At 39.9% G+C, this 18856-nt stretch overlaps 1 protein-coding gene across 5 annotated transcripts in view; it reads right to left on the reverse strand.

Annotated features, from left to right (window-relative positions):
* The window catches only part of CALD1 (caldesmon 1), a 168978-nt gene that overhangs the window by 84864 nt on the left and 65258 nt on the right, over positions 1 to 18856 (reverse strand). For 3 of the 5 annotated variants that reach the window (XM_045564856.1, XM_045564855.1, XM_045564851.1), the window contains exon 3: positions 2536 to 2647. In XM_045564856.1, the coding sequence (XP_045420812.1) occupies positions 2536 to 2606 (71 nt within the window). In that variant the 5' untranslated portion in view covers positions 2607 to 2647. Of the gene's footprint in view, positions 1 to 2535; positions 2648 to 3329; positions 3524 to 18856 lie in introns of those variants that run through there. The other 2 variants (XM_045564857.1, XM_045564852.1) reach the window with 1 other exon arrangement.

The raw sequence follows: 18856 nt of genomic DNA on the forward strand, positions 1-18856 counted from the left end.
TGGACCATAAATCCTCACTTTCACTATTCCCATAAATGATCAGATTTTACAAAGTCCTGAAGGGTGAACAAGGATTTACCAAATCTCAGAATAATAGGATTGGAGGGTTCACTTTGAAATGTGAAAAGATAAACTTAGTACAAATATACGGAAATACTTAAGTACTTCTCTCTCTTAAGATGAAAGAAAGACAGAAAGAGAAAGAAGGAGAGAAACAGAAAGGAGAGAAAAGAAAGAAAACAAAGACAAGAAAGCAGATGGAATATAATATTCCAAGAGAAATAATACAGACAAAAATTAAGTTAAACAAAGTTAGGATAAATTTGTGGAAATTTAGTTTAGGTTATTAAAGGTACCTAACTAAGCTTTACTGTGTGTATTCCTTTTAAGTCTAACATTAAAGGAAGGCAAATCTTATTAAAGGAAGACACCTCTTATTCTGTCCAATGCTGTGTCATCTGACCTCAGGTTCTCCTGATAGCCTACAGAATATCTTCAGCCAGCAAATATTTATTTTAAGCACCAACCAGGTTGAAGTGTCTGTACTGGGGATGGGAAAAATAATGGTAAGAAATAAGCAGACATGGTTTCTGCCTTTAAGTGCCTCCCAGCATGCAAGGAAACCAAAGGATAGCAGGACCAGAGAACAGGTCAGGCCAGTGTACAGGGGCTGGCCTAACAGAGTCGGGGCTAGAGAGACTGGGTGTTTTCTCTGACCACCAAAGAATGAAATCCTTCCTAGATTCCCCATCTGGGACAATGCAGAGACCTTCCTTCCAGCCCCTCTGACTTATATTCTTTGGGATTATCTTTGAGTTTTTCCTTCTGCTAAAAGGTTTGCTAGTTCTCCCTCTATAAATATTCTCATATTTGACCTTTCTTCATTTCTATATTCACCACCCTGATTCAGGCCCTCATCACTGTATACTCAATACCAACTGTACCTGGTCCAATGTCCCCATGTTCTAGTCCACTGCAGATAACTTTCTGCAACACACTTGCATCACACACGACTCCTTTGTTAAGTCTCTGTCTATTCCTTTTATGTGAAGCAGAAACAACCAAGATGTGCAAGTTCAACCCCTTTTTCCCTCACGCACTCAGCAGGTTTCTTGTACCAGGATTCTTATTTCTGCCTCTGAGCTTTTGCTGGCACCATTCCCTCACCTAGACAGCCTCCCTTTCCCTCTCCATCAGCATCACGACTTCCTCCGTGGCTTACCACTTCCAACAAACTTTTTCTGATTAGTTTCATTGCAGGAGATGACTGCCTTTCCTTCTCTTGGCATTAACGTTTAGCTCTGGTTATATTGCTATGTCGTTTCTTACTTGTTTAGCTAGTGATAATGGTTGACAATAAAAATAGCTATCATTTGTGAAAAGCCCACTATGTGCCAGGTACTGGGCTAGGCTATTTATGAAGTTCACGCATCTTCACAACAACCACACAAGCTATGTAGATATTAAGCCTATTTTGTAAATAAAGCAACTATAGCTTAGAGGGAAGTCACTTGCTCATGGCCACACAGCTCATGTGGGGAACAGAGCTAGGATCTGAACCTACAGAATGCAGGTACCATTCATAGCGCGCCATGTGTATGCGCATAGGCATTCCACGAATGGCAGCCGGCTCTGGCCAAGTTTATCTTCTTTTGCATTCTGCACACAAATAAGTTGAGCATAGGAATGATACTCTCTGTTATAGGCGTATATTTCCAGTTTTCTACTGCAGGATTGCTAAGGGATCACCTCACCACCATCTTTTCATCTGTGTATTGGGATTACTGGCAGGCAAAATTGATTTGATTTTAAGATCACTGTTTACCATTTTTCTCCCTGTGAATGCGTACTCTGCTTTCTCAATAGATTTAAGCCACATTAAATGCCACTGTCCTTTGCTCTGAGGTCTAAACATTTTTAAATATGCATTTATGCTGTGGGTTCCATACTCCAATGCTTTATCTCCCCAACCTGCCCTCAAAGTCACCACTACAGAGGCCTCACACAACATAACACCTTCCCACTGCACCCGGAGTCCTGCAGTAACCCAGTCCCACGGCTATTAACCTGTGCTGCACAGATCACTGGATTTGGATGCTTTTCTAATAAGAATAAACATTTGTCACAAGATTTCTTTGTGGCTTTTTGCCTTTACTTTTTTTTAGATTGAAGACTCTCATTTCCTAAATGGTTCCAATATTTAATATTTGGCATTTTTCTGTCATTTCTATATTATATGTGTCTTTTAAACCTTTATTCACACATCACCTTTGTCATTTTAAGATTCCAACATGAAAGGTCTTGATTAAATGTAAGTAACTATTTGGCTCTTCTTAAATACTTTTCTTGATGCTTATTTGTTTGTTTTCCTTTTGTAATGCAGAATTTAGAGTCTTAACTGAAAAATTTTCCATAACTACTTTTTCAAGCAGATAAGAGTGCAGTCACATTTGGCCCTTCAGAGGGACGGTCTTTGAGGCCGGAAACCAACACTGTTAATAAGGGGTTGCAAATATTTTCAACCCGGATCCTTACCTTTCTGCTTCCAGTCGCATCTCCTCTCTCTTTTGCCTCCTCAGTTCTCTGCGACGTTCAAAATCATCCATGGTGAGGTTTCAGGTTTAGGAAGACCAGATAATGTCTGGATCTGAAGGGGAGAAGGTAGAGTCGATATCACAGATGACTCAGAGGATTAACTCCATGAATCACTTCGCTTCCCCTTCCCCCCATTTTTTTCATCTCCTGTTTTTCCTTTACTCTTAAGAAAAATACGTTAGAAAGTTGATAAGGCAAGCAGTGATCAGTTTCTGACTTCTGAGCTGAGTTAAATTTAGGCTCATTCATGAAATGATTAGAGACAAATAAGTAAGATCCCAGGATTACATTAAAAAAAAAGAAAAAAGGAGATCTCAGGAGACAGAGAGGTTTTGAAGGCTTGAAATATATTGGTAGAATCACTTGTGATTCTACTGAATGATTTTGTTCTTTGTAACTTGCTGAACCCCAGACAAAAATTATGAAAAAGCGAACAAAGAAAGAGGAGAAAAACAGAAGAGTGATAAACAAAAAAGGAAAGTGGCAAGGAAAGGAATATGTAGGAACTAAGAAAGAAGTAAAACAGAAATAAAATAGTGCAGTATCTAGGCATGCAATGTGCATATTCTAAAAGCAGCATCAGAATTTTAATAAAGACTGCAGCAATAACATCATAAATAAACATAATGAGGCAACATTTTAAAAAGCAGTTAAGTTGTAATCAAGCTGTTTTCCGAGCTTAAAAATCCCAGCTCTTTCTACAGATGTAATCCAACCATTTTACTCTTTCCTACCTCCTCTGTGATGGTTTTAATTCCGGAAAGATCTTCCCCTTCCAGCTCTTCAAATGAGGAGCCGGCTTCCCCTGCTTTTCTGTGCCATGGAGTCAAGTATTCCAGAATTCCCCTGCAGCCCCCAAACCCAAAATGACTACCAGAAAAGGGGAAGCTGGCTCTTTTTGTCCTTGCTTTGTTTACAGAGCTGTCAGTGGTTAGTTAAACTCGGCTTGGAATCTGGCATTTAAGGCCTGCTTGAAGATTGTTTCCTGTGTGGAACGGGAGGCCTCCACTTCCTCTGGAATCCTAGACTCTCTGCTGCACTCGGATCACAAAAATATTTTCCAGCCCTTTCTGTGCACATGAGACGAGCCATTTGCCCTGCGTAAGAAAATAAGGAGCTGTACAAAATCTAAAGCCATCACACCTGATGGCATCTTTGTCTGAAGGAGCAAAAAACAAAACTTAGATTTTCAAAGCCAAGTTCAGAAACTTTCTTAAATAAATTGTCAAATTCTTTTATTTTCAAGGGTTTTTTTCTCCTCTTAAAAAAAACCCCACAAAAACAAAAACAAAACCTCAGCCAACAAAAACAAAACTACACAATGTTTGAATTTTTTCCCCCTTTCTTATCCTCTAGGGTATTATTAATACTGCTTATAAATCTTTAGAAACTCGAATCTTGATGTTTATTTAGGGTTTAAAATTTTTGATCAGTTTTTCTATCTTACTCTTAGCAGGAGTACTTCCCAAGGCTTCGCTAGGTATAAAGGAAACAACCAGTTTTTTCTCTTATTATTTCATCAACCACAAAGAAATTTCTCTACATTTTCCAGTCTAATATCTCCATAATTATCAGCATGAAAAAAAGTGACTTGAGGGTCCCCCAAGAGGCCATCTGGGGGTCTTTCTTCCAGGGCCGGGCTCCTGTTCTGACCACAGGGCAGAGGTGTGTGAGGACAGCCCCATGAATTCAGACGTGGGTGCTTGAATGCTAAGTGCAGTGAGAGAGTAGACTCTTCTCTACGGTCTTTTATTGCGTATAACCCCCTCTTGGATAACTATAGCAACAGTAAACACAAATGGAAGAAAGGTCTGTCTGTAAGCGAACAATTCTACTTTTCATATCCAAGTAGCTTGGAGAGCATCCTCTGATCCTCTGGTTCTTGCTCCGACCTCATCAAAGTTAAGGAGTCATTCTGGCTGCCTGTCAGCACGCAACAGGGGTTCTCGGCCTGTATCTCTGGTGGAGGTGCTAATGAGCAGTGAAATAGGTATCTCCAAGCAGGCCCAAGACGCACACGGTTTGCAGAGCCGGGCAGCATCTTGGAATGTTCAAAGGGAAGTGAAACTGACTAACGTGGTGTGGTCACTTGGGCGTCTGACCATCCTCACTGGCTCCAGACCCACGCAAATTCTTTTTCTTCCGTCTATTCCCTCCTCCTACCCCTCACCTTTTATTACTTACTTGGGCAGTTTTTTTCTTTCCCAACCATAGAAAAGCTGCTGATCATTTGAATGCTGCTGAGTATACATGTGGGGGCACCGAGGGGGAGAGAGAAGGAGAGTGAGAGTGTGAGTGTGCTACTTCCTGCATCTACAGAGCAGCGCCCTTCTGGGTCATGCTTTGTGTGTAGGGGGGTGGGTGTAGCTGAGGGATAGGAGAGTGCAACAGCACATCTGTGTACCGTGTGTTATGACTCTCTCGGTTGGTGTGTGTGTGTGTGTGTGTGTGTGTGTGTGTGTGTGTGTGTGCATGCGTGTCTTGTGTTGGGGAGAGAAGGTGTGTGTGTTTGTGAAAATGGCTTTTGGTTGGTCTCAACACAGGATAGGCCTGGAGGTCTTCTTTCATCCTCACACCCTTATATCACAGAGCTTTCCTGAGTTTTCTCTGGCACTGTTCTTTCGTAAGGGAAGCCGTGTCTGGCTAGAATTGTAAATGCTTTTTTTTCTCTCCCTCTTTTGGGAGCAGCAGCTTCCATGTCCCCAGCCAGTAATCCCTCATTTCCTCCCCTACCCCCAGTCACTGCTGAATTCTTTCCAGCAACATTGGTTAGGAAACAAACTCCCAACCAATGAAGGAATGAAATGTCAAGGCGGCGAGATTCCATAAATTGTAAAGCTCTCAAGTGTCACAAATAGGCAGAGTAGCACGAAAGAGGTATGTACGGATGTACGTGACGGATGGCTTCTTGACAATTTTTGTGAAAATCTTTTTTTGTGCTCGGGACATTGTGATCACGCTATTGACAGGACTCTGATGTGACTCCTTTTGTAAAGTGGGGGACAAAAACCTTTACAAAGGCACGTAAATCGTTACCTGCTGATACATCTGTCTTTTCAATATAGATTCTCATATACTGGATTTTCTTAAAATAGGGCACACCTATGCTGCTGTGATCAGGGAATAAGTTCGTACTACAGATTTCAAGTCACTCAACATACTGCCCTTCCTTTTGGTAACCAAGCCACAAAGCCTGTGGCCCAGGTGATCGGCATGATATGACACGAGGTGTGTCCTGTATATTACTATCACTTTCTGGCTTCCAGAACTTTCTTCTCTTACCTTTTCTTCTCCCTGTCTTTCCTTCTCTGCTCCCTTTCAAGGATAGAATATTTACTGGCATTTCTTCTGCCATTTCTGTTTTTATTTTTCTCTTTCTAAATCACTTCTTTTTTTCCTTCTCCATCTCCCTCCCAGGACTTGGAATTAAAGTATATTTATATTTAGTAAATCTAATTTATGATTCTTTTCCTTTAAAAAAATTGAGTTTAATTTTTGATGTGTGTCTTTCAGCCAAAAAATCTACTATTATGTTTTATATTCGAAAAGTTGTTGGATCCCCCCCTACCCACCATGAGTGTGTGACCCTCACTATAGATATTTTCTGTGATTCCTTTGTAAGGAGAACTAGTCTTACTTTTGCTTTTGTTTGAATCAGCGTTTGTGGCAGATAAGACATTTTAGATGTGTACATGGGTGTCGGGGGCTGTATTCACACATGCACACATACACGTGTAAATGCAGTCAAGAGAGGTTTGTGAGCAGGTGGCTCTCTAATCCAACACTCAGTGATCAGGGGACAAGGCCATATGGAGAAAGCTAAGTTCTATTTATTTTCTGAGCAGTACCACTACTGGTCTTGGAATGAATCAAAAATAAAATCTGTAGTGTTAGGGGCACTGAATAAGTTAATGCAGCTTCCTCCAAAATTAACTAATATTTATTGACTATGTACTATGTGATATGCCATTTTTTAAGCCTTTCAAATTTTTAATGAATAGGCTTTATTTCTTAGAGCAGAAAAAAAAACTGAACAGAAAGTAGAGTTCTCCTATACTCCCTCTCCCCTGCCCCTGCCCACACTTTCTCCTACATTTGGGTTGAATTGTGTCTTCCCACCCCCCCCCTACCCCCAGCCAAAAAATATATATTGGAGTCCTCACCCCCGGTACCTCATGTGACCTTATTTGGAAATAGGGTCTTTGCAGATGTAGTTAAGATGAGGTTATTAGGGTGGCCCCTAATCCAATATGACAGTGTCCTTATGAGAAGGGGAATCTGGCACAGACACACACAGACAGAGATAATGTGAAGACTTGGGGACAGAGGACAAGGAACGCCTGATGCCACCACAAGCTGGGAAAGGGGCATGGGACAAACCCTCCCCGAGCATCTTCGGAGCGAATGTGACGCCTTGATTTTGAACTTCAAGTCTCCAGAACTGTGAAACAATAACTTACTATTGTTCTAGGCCAATAAATTAACTATTGTGCTACTTTGTTATGGCAGCCCTAGGAAATGAACACATCCTATAACACCTTGCAGTAGTGTGATGCATTTGTTACAACTGACAAACCTACATCCATACATTATCATTAAAGTTCATAGTTTACAGTAGGGTCCTTTTTGTGTTGTACAGTTGTATAGGTTTTGCCAAATGCATAATGTCATGTATTCACCATAACAGCATCATGCAAAATAGTTTCATTGCCCTAAAAATCCCCTATTCTCTACCTATTCATCCCTTCCCTCTCCTCACCCCCAATACCTGGCAACCACTGATCTGATCGTTTTATGTCTCTATAGCTTTGGCTTTTCCAGAATATCATTTAGTTGGAATCATACAGTACATAGTAGCCTTTTCAGACTGGCTTCTCCCATTTAACAATATGCATTTAAGTTCCCTCCACATCTTTTCATGGCTTGATGTTTCTGCTGGACTATTTAAAAATAAGCTATCTTACTTTATCTTCATAATAAACCTGTGAGGTAACTATTATAATCCCCATTTTACAGAATTTCAAAGTGTATGCTCTTAACCACTATAATATTCTTCTACTGATCTACCATTTCTCTCTAGGAATTGTTTTCCGTTTCAGGGAACAATTAAGATGCCCCAGAGAAGTTCTGAGAGGAATATTGTCAGTGATCTCCACTTTAATTTATTGGATCATATAAACATAGGAAAGAAATGATCTCAAAAAATACCCACACCTTCAGTTTCAAACCCATTTGATTTAAATTATAGAATTATCAAGTCACAAAAGATCTCAATTAGCCTTCCAAATATTTATTGAGTATTATTTTATTGTTAGTGCTTTGTAAAATGTGTGACAGGGTGGCTATATCCTTGACAGCATCACTATATACTTTTCTTTGGTATCTTGGAGTTTCTTTTCTTATATTACACCTTTCTCATTACACACCTTCCTCCTCTAACCCCCTAGAGTATCCCCACCCCCAATATCACCATTTCTCTGCTATTGCAAGGAACCCTAGTCTTTCAACACTCATAACCATTACTAGATAGGTCCTTTCTGACTGGTCATCATTTTGCACCCACTGTAAATTTCATGGCCCAACTACTTCAGTGAAGCCTCACGAAAAGATTTATACAATCCATATTTAATAAACATTGACTGAGCATCTATTATGTGCCACATGCTCTTCTAGGCACTGGAATATAACAGTGAACAAGACAGAAAAGGTCTTTGCCTTTCTGGAACTTATATTTCAGACTTTCTTCCTTCTTTAAACCTCCACCAGGCTTATCGTGCCCATCTTCAACCTTGGATGACAACCATCATCTGCTTTCTGGTTTTTGTTCTTGAGATTCAGGGCTTTGTGAGAGAAAGCCAGGGAGTGTGTTGTGTCTATTCTAAAAATGTGTGTTAATGTCAGGTGGGCTATCACTGCAACTCATATAATCACTGCAACTCAATAATTCCTTCATCCTAGAGGTATTGGGTGGTTTCTGGGTATAACACACTCCAGCAGATTCCCTACCTCTCTTCTTCAAATGATCTTCATTCACCTCAATCCTTTGGCTGTCCTTCTCCACAAAGCCTTGGCAAACTGACCTGCATTCAGACTTAGGAGACCAGAACCAAAGATCCCTGGGCTTAGCTTCTCTGAAAAGTGAAATGGTTGCAGCAGATGATGTCCAGAGTTTCATCTTATGTCCCTAATACTACGGTTCTCTGCCTGCTTCCCTGTCCAGCACAGACAGATGCATCAAGCATGACAGATCTGTGTCTCCTCCTTTCCCATTCTAAAATGTTTTGAATATCTAAGTGTGTTCTCTTTGAACTTTCTGATCTAGAAATCATTAATCTTCCTTTCAAGTTGATCATATCATAGCATCCTAGATAAGAAAAATATTTTATTATCTCTCAAATGTATCTTGTAATTTTTCTACCTTTGCATTTTTATTCATTCTATTCCATCCATCTGGAATGAGCTCCCCTCTTTTGTTCGCTATCCATATTCTATTCAATCATAAATTTCTGGCTCAAATTTCGCTTCCTTCATGATGCCTTTCCTGAGGACCCTAGCTCAAAAGTGAGAGCTCCCTCCTTGAACAGCTATAATTCCTTTTGTTAATTGATAATGCACTGCCTTGCTGCAGCTCATCAATATTCTCTTTAACTAGTCTTTAAGTGCTTTCCTTGATATTTTACTTTCCACATACTTTTGTTCATAAGCCCACTTATGAAAAGATAGAGTCTTTAAAAAATCTCTTCACTATTGGGACATAGTAGGCACTCAGAAATTGTAGCTAGTTTGGGCCGCTGGACTTTCATTCTAGCTTTTACCATTCTGAGTATGGAAAATGTAACTCAAGCCAATTCATATCTCTGTGCTTTATTGACTGATCAGTGTTTACAAAGTGAATCAAAGACCTTGGTAATAGACTATGTATCTCATAAGTTACATAAACCCACATTTGCAGTAGTCACACAGTAAATCCGGCAGTGTTTTCTTTCTGACTGTCGAAAATGAACTTTTGTCCTTTCTTAAAAAAAATCAATTTATCAACCCACTGTGCTCTTTTCTGAACTGAAAGGTTCATTTGGGACTTGAAAACCAAATAAACAAATGGATTGTAATGTACAGTTGGACTTAATTTTAGCTCAACCTTCACCATCTTGTTCAAAAAATCTGTGCTACTTAAAAAAAAAAAACCATGCAATCATTAAAGCACATTTGTCAAGACCAGCAACATAGAAATAAGAATTAATGCAATCAACCCAAGGGGCTTTGCCTTCTGAAGCTGTTTCTTTTCTCTAATCAGTGGAATCCATAACACTAAGCCCTACTAAGGGCGGGTTAACAGGTTATTATCTGTTTTTTCCTCTCCTTCTCTGCTAAGTCTTCTATCATTACTTTTTCTCTATTCATATTTCTCCCTTTACAAACAGAAGACCTGACAGACTTAACATTACCAAAGCCAACGTCTTTATGCCCTCTCTTTCACCTAGGAGCAATAGGCAGTTTGGGTATTTTAGATCTGTGAAATGATGGTTTTTGTATGTGCTAACTTAAATGCTTAGGAAGACATGTTTAGGGACTTTAGGTTGCATCTTGAAGTGCTATCACAAATAATATCACCTTAATTTGGAGCAGTTTATATTTTTAAAACTGTATGGTTATCATTACTTGATTTCCCCAAATAAGAAGGGTAGTTTCATTCCCATTTAAAGAAAGAAGACTGAGACATAGAGAACTTTGGCATTAGCTCCTTAAATGCAGCAAATCAGTTGAAAACCAGGACTGGTATTTAGATGATCTCTAAACCAACTTGAAAGTTGCTTAAAGGAGTGAGGAGAAGTGAAAATTTAGAACACAATTTCTTCTGTTTCCTTTTGAAGAGCTAAAATACTTTTCCTTGATAAGCTCAAGAAGGATTAGACTGAAAGACACAGGTTAATACCAAACTAGAACAGGCCTGAGGCCACTGCTGCTTGGTTGGTCCCTAGAGAAATATAGATGACATAAGATGCGAAGCCTAAGGCCAAGGTGGAAATTCTCCACCAACCTGTCTCCATGTTAGCCTTGGCATAACCTTAGCATAGCCTTGCTAAAAAACATGTAAATGTGCTTTGTAAATGTATGCCTGAACAACAGAGGCATACATAGAATTATCACACATAATTTAGATGTGCTGAGGGCTGGCTCCACCAGAACTACCCAACAATGGGAAGGAGGGCTGCTTAGAAGACTAAGCCCCTATGACTGAAAACAGCCAGGTAGAGGTGAAACAGCTGTTAAGGTGCTGTTAAGTGAAAAGAGATGTTTCAAGATTCTAAGGCTGTGCTGTCCAATATGGTAGCCACTAGTCACATGAGACAATTTAAATTTGAATTAATTAAAATTAAAAATTTAGTTCCTCAGCTTCACTAGTCCCATTGCACACATGTTTAGTGGCCACCCTATGAGACCATGCAGAGAATGTCTTTATTGTCACAGAAAGTTCTATTGGACAGTGCTGCTATAATATCCTCCAACTCTTAATATGAAATGATTGCATCGTGTGAAGTAATGCTATTCACTTCACAGACACGAAGGTATGCAAGCCATGGTCTCTGTCTCCAAAGACTCTACAATCTCATGGAGAAGATGTAATAAAATGTGGGGTGTCGTGCAGGTCAGCATCTCAATGCATGGCTGTGCTCTTCTGATTCTCTCCTTAGTTCCCTCTGTTCTCCTGTAGGGGGTCTTCTGGATCGGGCAATCTCGCTGTGACTGGGCACTTGCTGCTGAGAGAATGAAATGCTTGGCATAGGCAAAAGAAGATGAGACACTGCCTGCAGAGAGATCACTCTTCAAATTGAGTAAAAAAAGCCCAAGAGTGGTTATGGGGGACAAAAGATCAGAGGCTATTGAGTCTTTACCAATTATAAATGTGCTACAGAGACCGCCATATTTTACATAATAATAGTTTTGCTTGTACATGACCCCCTGGACTGGCTGGACTACTCATCTATAAGAATATCAGCAACTCAGGGGGCTGCTTTTTGTGATTGCTTTGTTCAAGCAGGTGATCAAAACCTGGATCCAGAGCCTTAGCCAGCAATCTTGCTAATACAAGGAAGGAGGGTTTAGGTGCAGGATGCAAATCCACATGTTGCTAGAAACAATCCAAAGGTGTTAACAGCAATATCTTTGTATATGATATACACACTATTATTAATCAGGGACTAATTATTCCCTAGGGAATTATTCAACTTCTATTCATCATGATCATCAAGTGCCTCCACTGTATTCTGGAATAATAATAAAGCAAGTTAGAGTCTATCTTCTAGGAGTTTATAATCTCACACGGAAAGCTTTGAAACCAAACCAAGAGACATTATCTGTTTTTTTCCCTTGGACATAATGGATGCATAATTTAAACATATAAATTTATAGAGAAATTAAATAGTAAGTTGAAGAGTGCTTAGACTGCTTCTTGGTTCTTTGTACATGAGTCACTTAGATAGTAGTTTTACCTGTGTGTTAGTTCAAGTCTATCTGGACTTTTCTCTAGGTAAGAAATGGCTCAAAGTGGGTGGCTACTTAAGATTAGCACAAAACCACAGGATCTTTGAACAACTTACTCAATAACATGAGTTTTGCTGGTACGCATATTGTATTTCTATTGGAGCACTTAGTCTATAGCTTATATTGTAATTACTAAGTACACGTAGTCTCTTCTCTAAGATCATAATATCCCTTAGGTGATCACTGACTGTTGTGATCCATCAAATTTCTTGACTATTTTTCTTATACTCAGCATTGAGTTCACACTTGTTGAATTGGAATGGATTCCAGGGCATTGCTTATTCATTGGACTTAATTGGTGAACAGATGAACTTGGCTAAGACGTTATCAAAGGCTGCATCTCCAGTTGAGCTCTTAGTAACCTTGGGGATTGTGGTGGTTTACTATGGAGCTCGATTTTATATTTCGGTTTGCAGTTGTGGTTGTTTTCCTCCAGTGGAATAGAACTTTGTCTTAGAAAGACATTCTGGTTTCAGGAAGAGGAGTATTAGCTATTTAACTGAGGGAATAGGTTTGTTCTGGGATGTTCAAAGAAAAAGAAGAAGAAAGAAAACATATGATGAATAAGAAGAGAATCAGGGTTCAGCTGAAACACTTCAAATTTCCATGGCCTTTGGAGATTCCTTGCCACTCCTCCATCATAATTAGAAAACACTGACATTCAGAGCCGATTTAAATGCTTCCATCAGTCTAAAAAAAATGTTGCCTGATTTCGCTCTCTAACCACACTCAGTAATTAGAAACATAAGGTACTGTTCTGGATGTTTGCTTGGGAACCTACTCCTCCCAGGCCTGGTGTCTCTACCCATTGGCTACAGGACTTTTATCTTTTCTCACCATCTCTCTTAGGAGCCCCAGCCCAGATCACAGGAAGAGTGTGAGGTTGCCATGGGCATTCCTGGAAAAGCTGGAAACCTCTGGCGCCACTTCAGACTTCAAAATACGCGGAAGAAACTCGTTCTGCCTGCCCTTTTCCTCACTGAAGCGCTATAGACCTGTACTGCATTTGGAAGGCAGCAATTGGAGGATGATGAGATAGGATTTAAACCAAAAAGAGTCAAAAGGAGGATCTTTGTGACAACCAGCTTGAAATGACATCTTTGTTTGCTTCTGAGAATGAGAAAGCTGTTCCAACAGCTGACTTTAGAGTTCTTCACTGTCTTGCAGAAAAACCTGTACTTTACAAAATGTAGGATTCGAATACAATCCAAGCAGCAGCAACAGCAACAGCTTTTTACTTCTGACAAAATCCGCAAAGAAAACGGAAAAATACTTGTAATCAAGAACTTAACTCAACAGTTACCTAGCTTGTCAAATTAAAACATGTGGCAACCACCTGCTAAGCATCTTGAAAAAATGATACCTTCTTGTTTTTCTACCTGAACTAAAATTTCTTCGGAGTACATTTGCAGTTTCCACTTTTCACACTTTAAACAAAAGCTGTCCACACTATGTATAAAGATGACTAAGCAATTTTGTATTAAGTAACCAAAGAGAATCCTGCCAATTTTAGAATAATTAAGTTTCTGGAGCCTAATATAAACAGTTCCAAGAACTACATGTGGCCTACCAAAAGTATATATTACAAGTAGTCAATCCCATGGCCAGCTGGCAGACAGAGCAACCTATTAAAGTAGAATTGTTCAGAATTTAGAGTATTATTTTCTTTTCTCCCAGTATTTTTTCTGCATCCAACTTTGTTTCTTTGGGAATGTTTTCAAGTATACAAAGCAAGAAACTATTGTGGAATTGCACCTCTTGTAAACGAATGAGCATTTCTCTCGAGATCCTTTGGAACGCACAAATCACTCCCATTTCAACCCTGTCTACACAAGCAGCCAAAGCAAAAGGAACAAATGAATCTACCTTGTTCCTACTCAAGTTGTTGTGTTCATATTTTGCCTGACCATCAGAAAGGTCAACAGTGACCATGGGACAAATGAATGTGGACATTAAGCCATAGGCCCATTGGGTACCAAAACATCTTTCTGACCATATATCCTTGCACTGCCTTTACCAGGTGTTTGGTGGGCCAGACTGTCTTGCTAAAAAAGGCTAAAGTCATAGATTGAATCTTACCAGGAATGAGTCAACCATTTGAGAGAAAAAAATCCTAAACTACTGCCATGTGCTATGACATTAATATTGGCCAGCTATATGGCAGATGTAGCTTGACAACCTTACATTGAGAAAATAGAAATGGTTAGACTAACGCATGCCACCAGGACATAGAGCACACGGCCAAATGAATATGAGTATGTCTTTACACAAAAGGCCCTACATATTCAACTGCATTATAAGCCCTCTTGTCATCTTCCCTGTGTTTAAGTTCAGATACAATCAGGAATGGTCGAGGCTCTACAACCACCAACACAATGAGAATTTCAATGAAAACATTCAATAAATATCTATGAAGTATTATTCATGCACTAGGCACCTCGCTTAGTGTGGCATATAAATTGTGAACGCAACTACTCTGCCCTCAGGGTGCCCACAGTCTGGTGGTGGATGTAGGCAAAAACGGAATACAAGATGGGATAAGGGTTAGGACGAAAGAAAACAAGGTGATATGAGAGAGAACTACAGGAATGGTTTAATGGTTTCTTTTGAGTTAGAATAAGATATGGGTGGTAATGGCTTTTTCAAACAGGAATGATATTAATGCACACACAGACATGCATTTATAAAGGAAAACATAGTGTGTAAAAGCAGAGTTTACATTCATTCATCAAATATAAACTGACATCTACTCTGTACCAGAGTGCAGATCAATGAAACTCATTTCCACCTCCCTCTCCTAAAGTAGAAGGGGAGAAGTAAAGGACCTAACTAGTCTGATTCAAGGGATGGTGAACCATTCTCACCCCTTTCTTTCCCTCTTCGGGCCATGTGTATGTAACATGTAAATAATGATCCATCAGATTCTCTTTGCCAGAATTCATGCAGACACAGGGAATCCACATAAGACATTAACTTCGCCCTGCTAAGGTAGGAGGCATGAAAGAAGGCATCTTTCTGGATCCATCCAGCTCAGTGAACTTCTGACAGTAAGAGCATGTTTCTCACCCACCATCAAGCAGAAATTTGCTGATTTAAACCAAGCTGGTCCACTGTGTTTTTTAAACTTTGATTCATGATTCCAAGAAACAAACAGCCCGTAATAAATTTATCCCAGTGGTAGAACATCTCAAAACCAGCTTTTCCACTTTGAATACCACAAACAGACCTTTTATTTGTTGACACACAGCCCCTGGACATTCATGAAAACAAGATGTTCTCTTGCTGCGTTTTAAGTTAAACAGATTTAAGTCAGGGTCTCAGCCGAATTTCAAAAACAGATGTTACATAGCAAAAAGGCTGAACTGACCCCAGCAATGAGAGGCTATTTCACTTGAACTTAGATATTCTATTTTAGCAGGAGAAGCGATCAAACATGCCTTAAACTGGAAGACAGAGGCTTACCACTGTCCACTCAGGGACTGCCTCGCAGGTCTGGGAAGCTGCTGGGCATTTGGGACTGTTGGTTTTGAGAATAAGCATGGCTGGTAAGGGCTGGTGACTGGGAGGTGTAGGTGCCTCAGTTTTGAAGGAGGTTATTGAGGAAAGATAATCTTCCTTCCACATGCCATCATCTTGTTTCTCTGTGGACCCCAGAAGCCCTCCATCAAAGGGCCCCACTCTGTCCATCCCAGGATCCCTCTCTTGCAGACACAACTCACGGCCAGGCCAAACTCCCTAGTCCTGCCAGGATGTGGCCCCATTTCTGCCTCTGGGCCTTTGTCCCTGCTTCCTGCCTCCCATAACCTGAAGTGCCTTCTACTCCCTCTGAAAATCCCATATATTTTTCTAAAGTTTGGCTCAAGTCTTATCTTTATCCAAGAACCTCTCTTTCAGCTTCTATAGCATTATTGGCACCGTTCTTCTTGGTGATCAATATCATAAGGCTTTGTTACTCCAATGTTTTATAACATCTCTTTCTCCCGATCTAGTCTGAAGCTGCTTGATGTCAGGGCCTACATCTCCTTTGATATCCCCTCATAGTGCTGAGTACTTTGCTACACATTTGTAGATGCATGGAAATGTTTGCTGAGTTGAACTGGTTGAACAGCTTAAGAATCCTGACCCGAGACTCCAAGTTCCACATAATGCCATAGCTGTGGCCATTCATGCTGTTTGCCATGTTCCCGTTCTACTCCTAGGTACACTGTAGAATTGTATCATACTTGGCCCCTTGTGGCCCCTTCTGGTCAGCTGGGCCAAAGTGACTAGTTCTGGCTAATGAGTTGTGAGCAGAAGTATCATGTCACTTCTGGGTGACTTGCCAACGTGAGACCCGCCAGAAATCTCTTTTCTCTCTACCATAGTTGGCAAGATTTTCAGATAGTCATTGTCAGCAGGAATCCCAGAGTATGGATGACAGTGATCTGAACCAGAGACCCCTGTCTGTCCAGCGTGAGTGACACACAAACTGTTTTTAACTCATTGAGATTTTGGCTATTTCTGACCCCAGCATAACCTAGCGTGTCATAATTGACGCAGTCTTGGTCAACTCTGACATTAGGTAGTGCAGATCTGCAGATCTTGCTTCTAAGTATGTACTTACTCAACTTCTCTAGTTTCTACTCCTCTTCCGTGTGTTTGCAGGTAGAGCATCAGAGAGGGGAAGTGGCTCATGTTGAACTTCCTCCTTGGCCCCATCTCTCTTCCTATGAACCAGAAAACTGCTACTAACTATAGGAGTGTTTGCTTATTATGTGGTCATTCATTTATACCAGCCATACAAACTCAAATAATTTTAAGGACTAAAGAGGAAATATGTGGGGAGTGGTGGCTGAGGGGGAAATGGAGAATGCATGCATCCCTAAGGGAATTTGAATTCAAAATTAAAAAAAAAAAAAAAACATGCTAAGCCTGGGAAGAATGTTTGCAAGGCAGCATGGGCCTCAGATTGCCAGTTTGTGACCATGATTTCTACAGTTTTTCACGAATGGCTGATCCACCAGGCTAGACACTGTGAGGAGTTGCAGGGGTGAACCCACAAGTGATCCCATACTAGCTTTCAGTGTAGATGGACAAGTTCGTCTATTTACAGTTATGCTACTTACTATGTGCCAAACACAATTCTAAGCACTTTAAAAATGTCAATTTAAAGCCTTGTAACACTCCTTATTGTCCCCATTTTATAGACAAAAAGGCGGAGGCTCAAAGAAGGTGAGTCATTTGCCTAAGGTCACACAGCTAGTAATTGGTAGAGCTGGGATTTACTTCCTAGCCCTAGAGGGTGTGCTCTTAATCAGACACTCTGTTCCATCTCCAAGACCTGTAAATGGATAATACAAAGTCGCCTGTGGCAAGGACCTCGATGATGAAATGACCATGAGATTGTCTGGAGAGATTTATGCCCCTCTCCCAAATGCTCTTGCTGGGAGCTGTTTCCTGTCAGCAGGAGGGTTTGGCCTGCTCTATGTTAGGTTAAGTTCATATTTAATGTTTATTAATGAAGTAAAAATGAATCTTCTGTTTATGTTCATTTGTGCTTTGGCAAACTGATTTATTATTTCACTTAAGTGGGGTTCACTTTAGAAAATAAGCTGAGTTTGTCCTAAAGCCTTAAAAAAATAAATTACCACATTTCACACTTTGACTATTTCTTCACTTTGCTTCCTTAATTAGCTTTAGATATGAAGCTAAATCACCTAAGTTTATCTGTGTCAGTCTTGGGGCACATCCAGGTTTTGTGGGACCTGAAGATTATTTGGGAGACCTTCTTTAAGAAACAGAATACAATAGTAAATGACCTGTCCCAAGGATAGGCCTTGTGGCTTAAGCTCTGCTAATTTCATGGTAGATCAGCTTCCGGTATCTCACCTTTGAGTCTTATGAGCGTTCCATAAAAATGTCACAGCCTCCTTACTATGCTTGGAAGTTCAATTACAATAGGCTGTCCATATCAGTGGGTTCTACATTCATGGATTCAGTCAAAAGTGGATAGAAAATATTCCAAAAAAGACCCCAATAAAAAATAACAATACAAAAATAAAAAGAATACAAATAAAAACTAATACATTATAATAACTATTTACATAACATTTATATTGTATTAGGTATTATAAGTAATCTAGAGATGACTAAAAGCATATGGGAGGATGTGTGTAGCTTATATCCAAATACTATGCCATTTTATATCAGAGACTTGAACATTCGTGGACTTTGGTATCCTCAGGGGTTCTGGAACCAATCCCCTACGAATACCACAGGATGACTGTACTTTGAGACTACAGTTATATTCTCCTCATTTTTTTTTTAAATTTCTACACAAAAACCAGAATCTAGGAAATAAATAATGTAGGGTACAATTATGCATCACTCTTCACAGTGATTTGCAGAAAAGTAGATTTACAGATACAGCCAGTGTATTGCAGTATTTGCCTATGAACCACATAATTAAGTATGGTAGGTGGATGAGAGGGCAGAGAGATTTAAAATATTATGACCCTTTGCCAAGATGAGGCCAATGGAAAACAAATAGAGTATCAGAAATCACAATTTACGTCAATGAACACATTATTGGATTCACCAAATTTTCCATCGCATTGAATTAAAAAGAGCCCATTTTATGGGGAAAAATACTAACATAGCAAACATAGCCCAGATCTAATATGGCATGTGAGATGGAGAAAGTCCAATTCAATGTATCTGTAATGAATGAATGAATAAT

This window comes from Lemur catta, chromosome 11 (assembly GCF_020740605.2).
Source record: "Lemur catta isolate mLemCat1 chromosome 11, mLemCat1.pri, whole genome shotgun sequence".
NCBI classification, from domain to species: Eukaryota; Metazoa; Chordata; class Mammalia; order Primates; family Lemuridae; genus Lemur; species Lemur catta.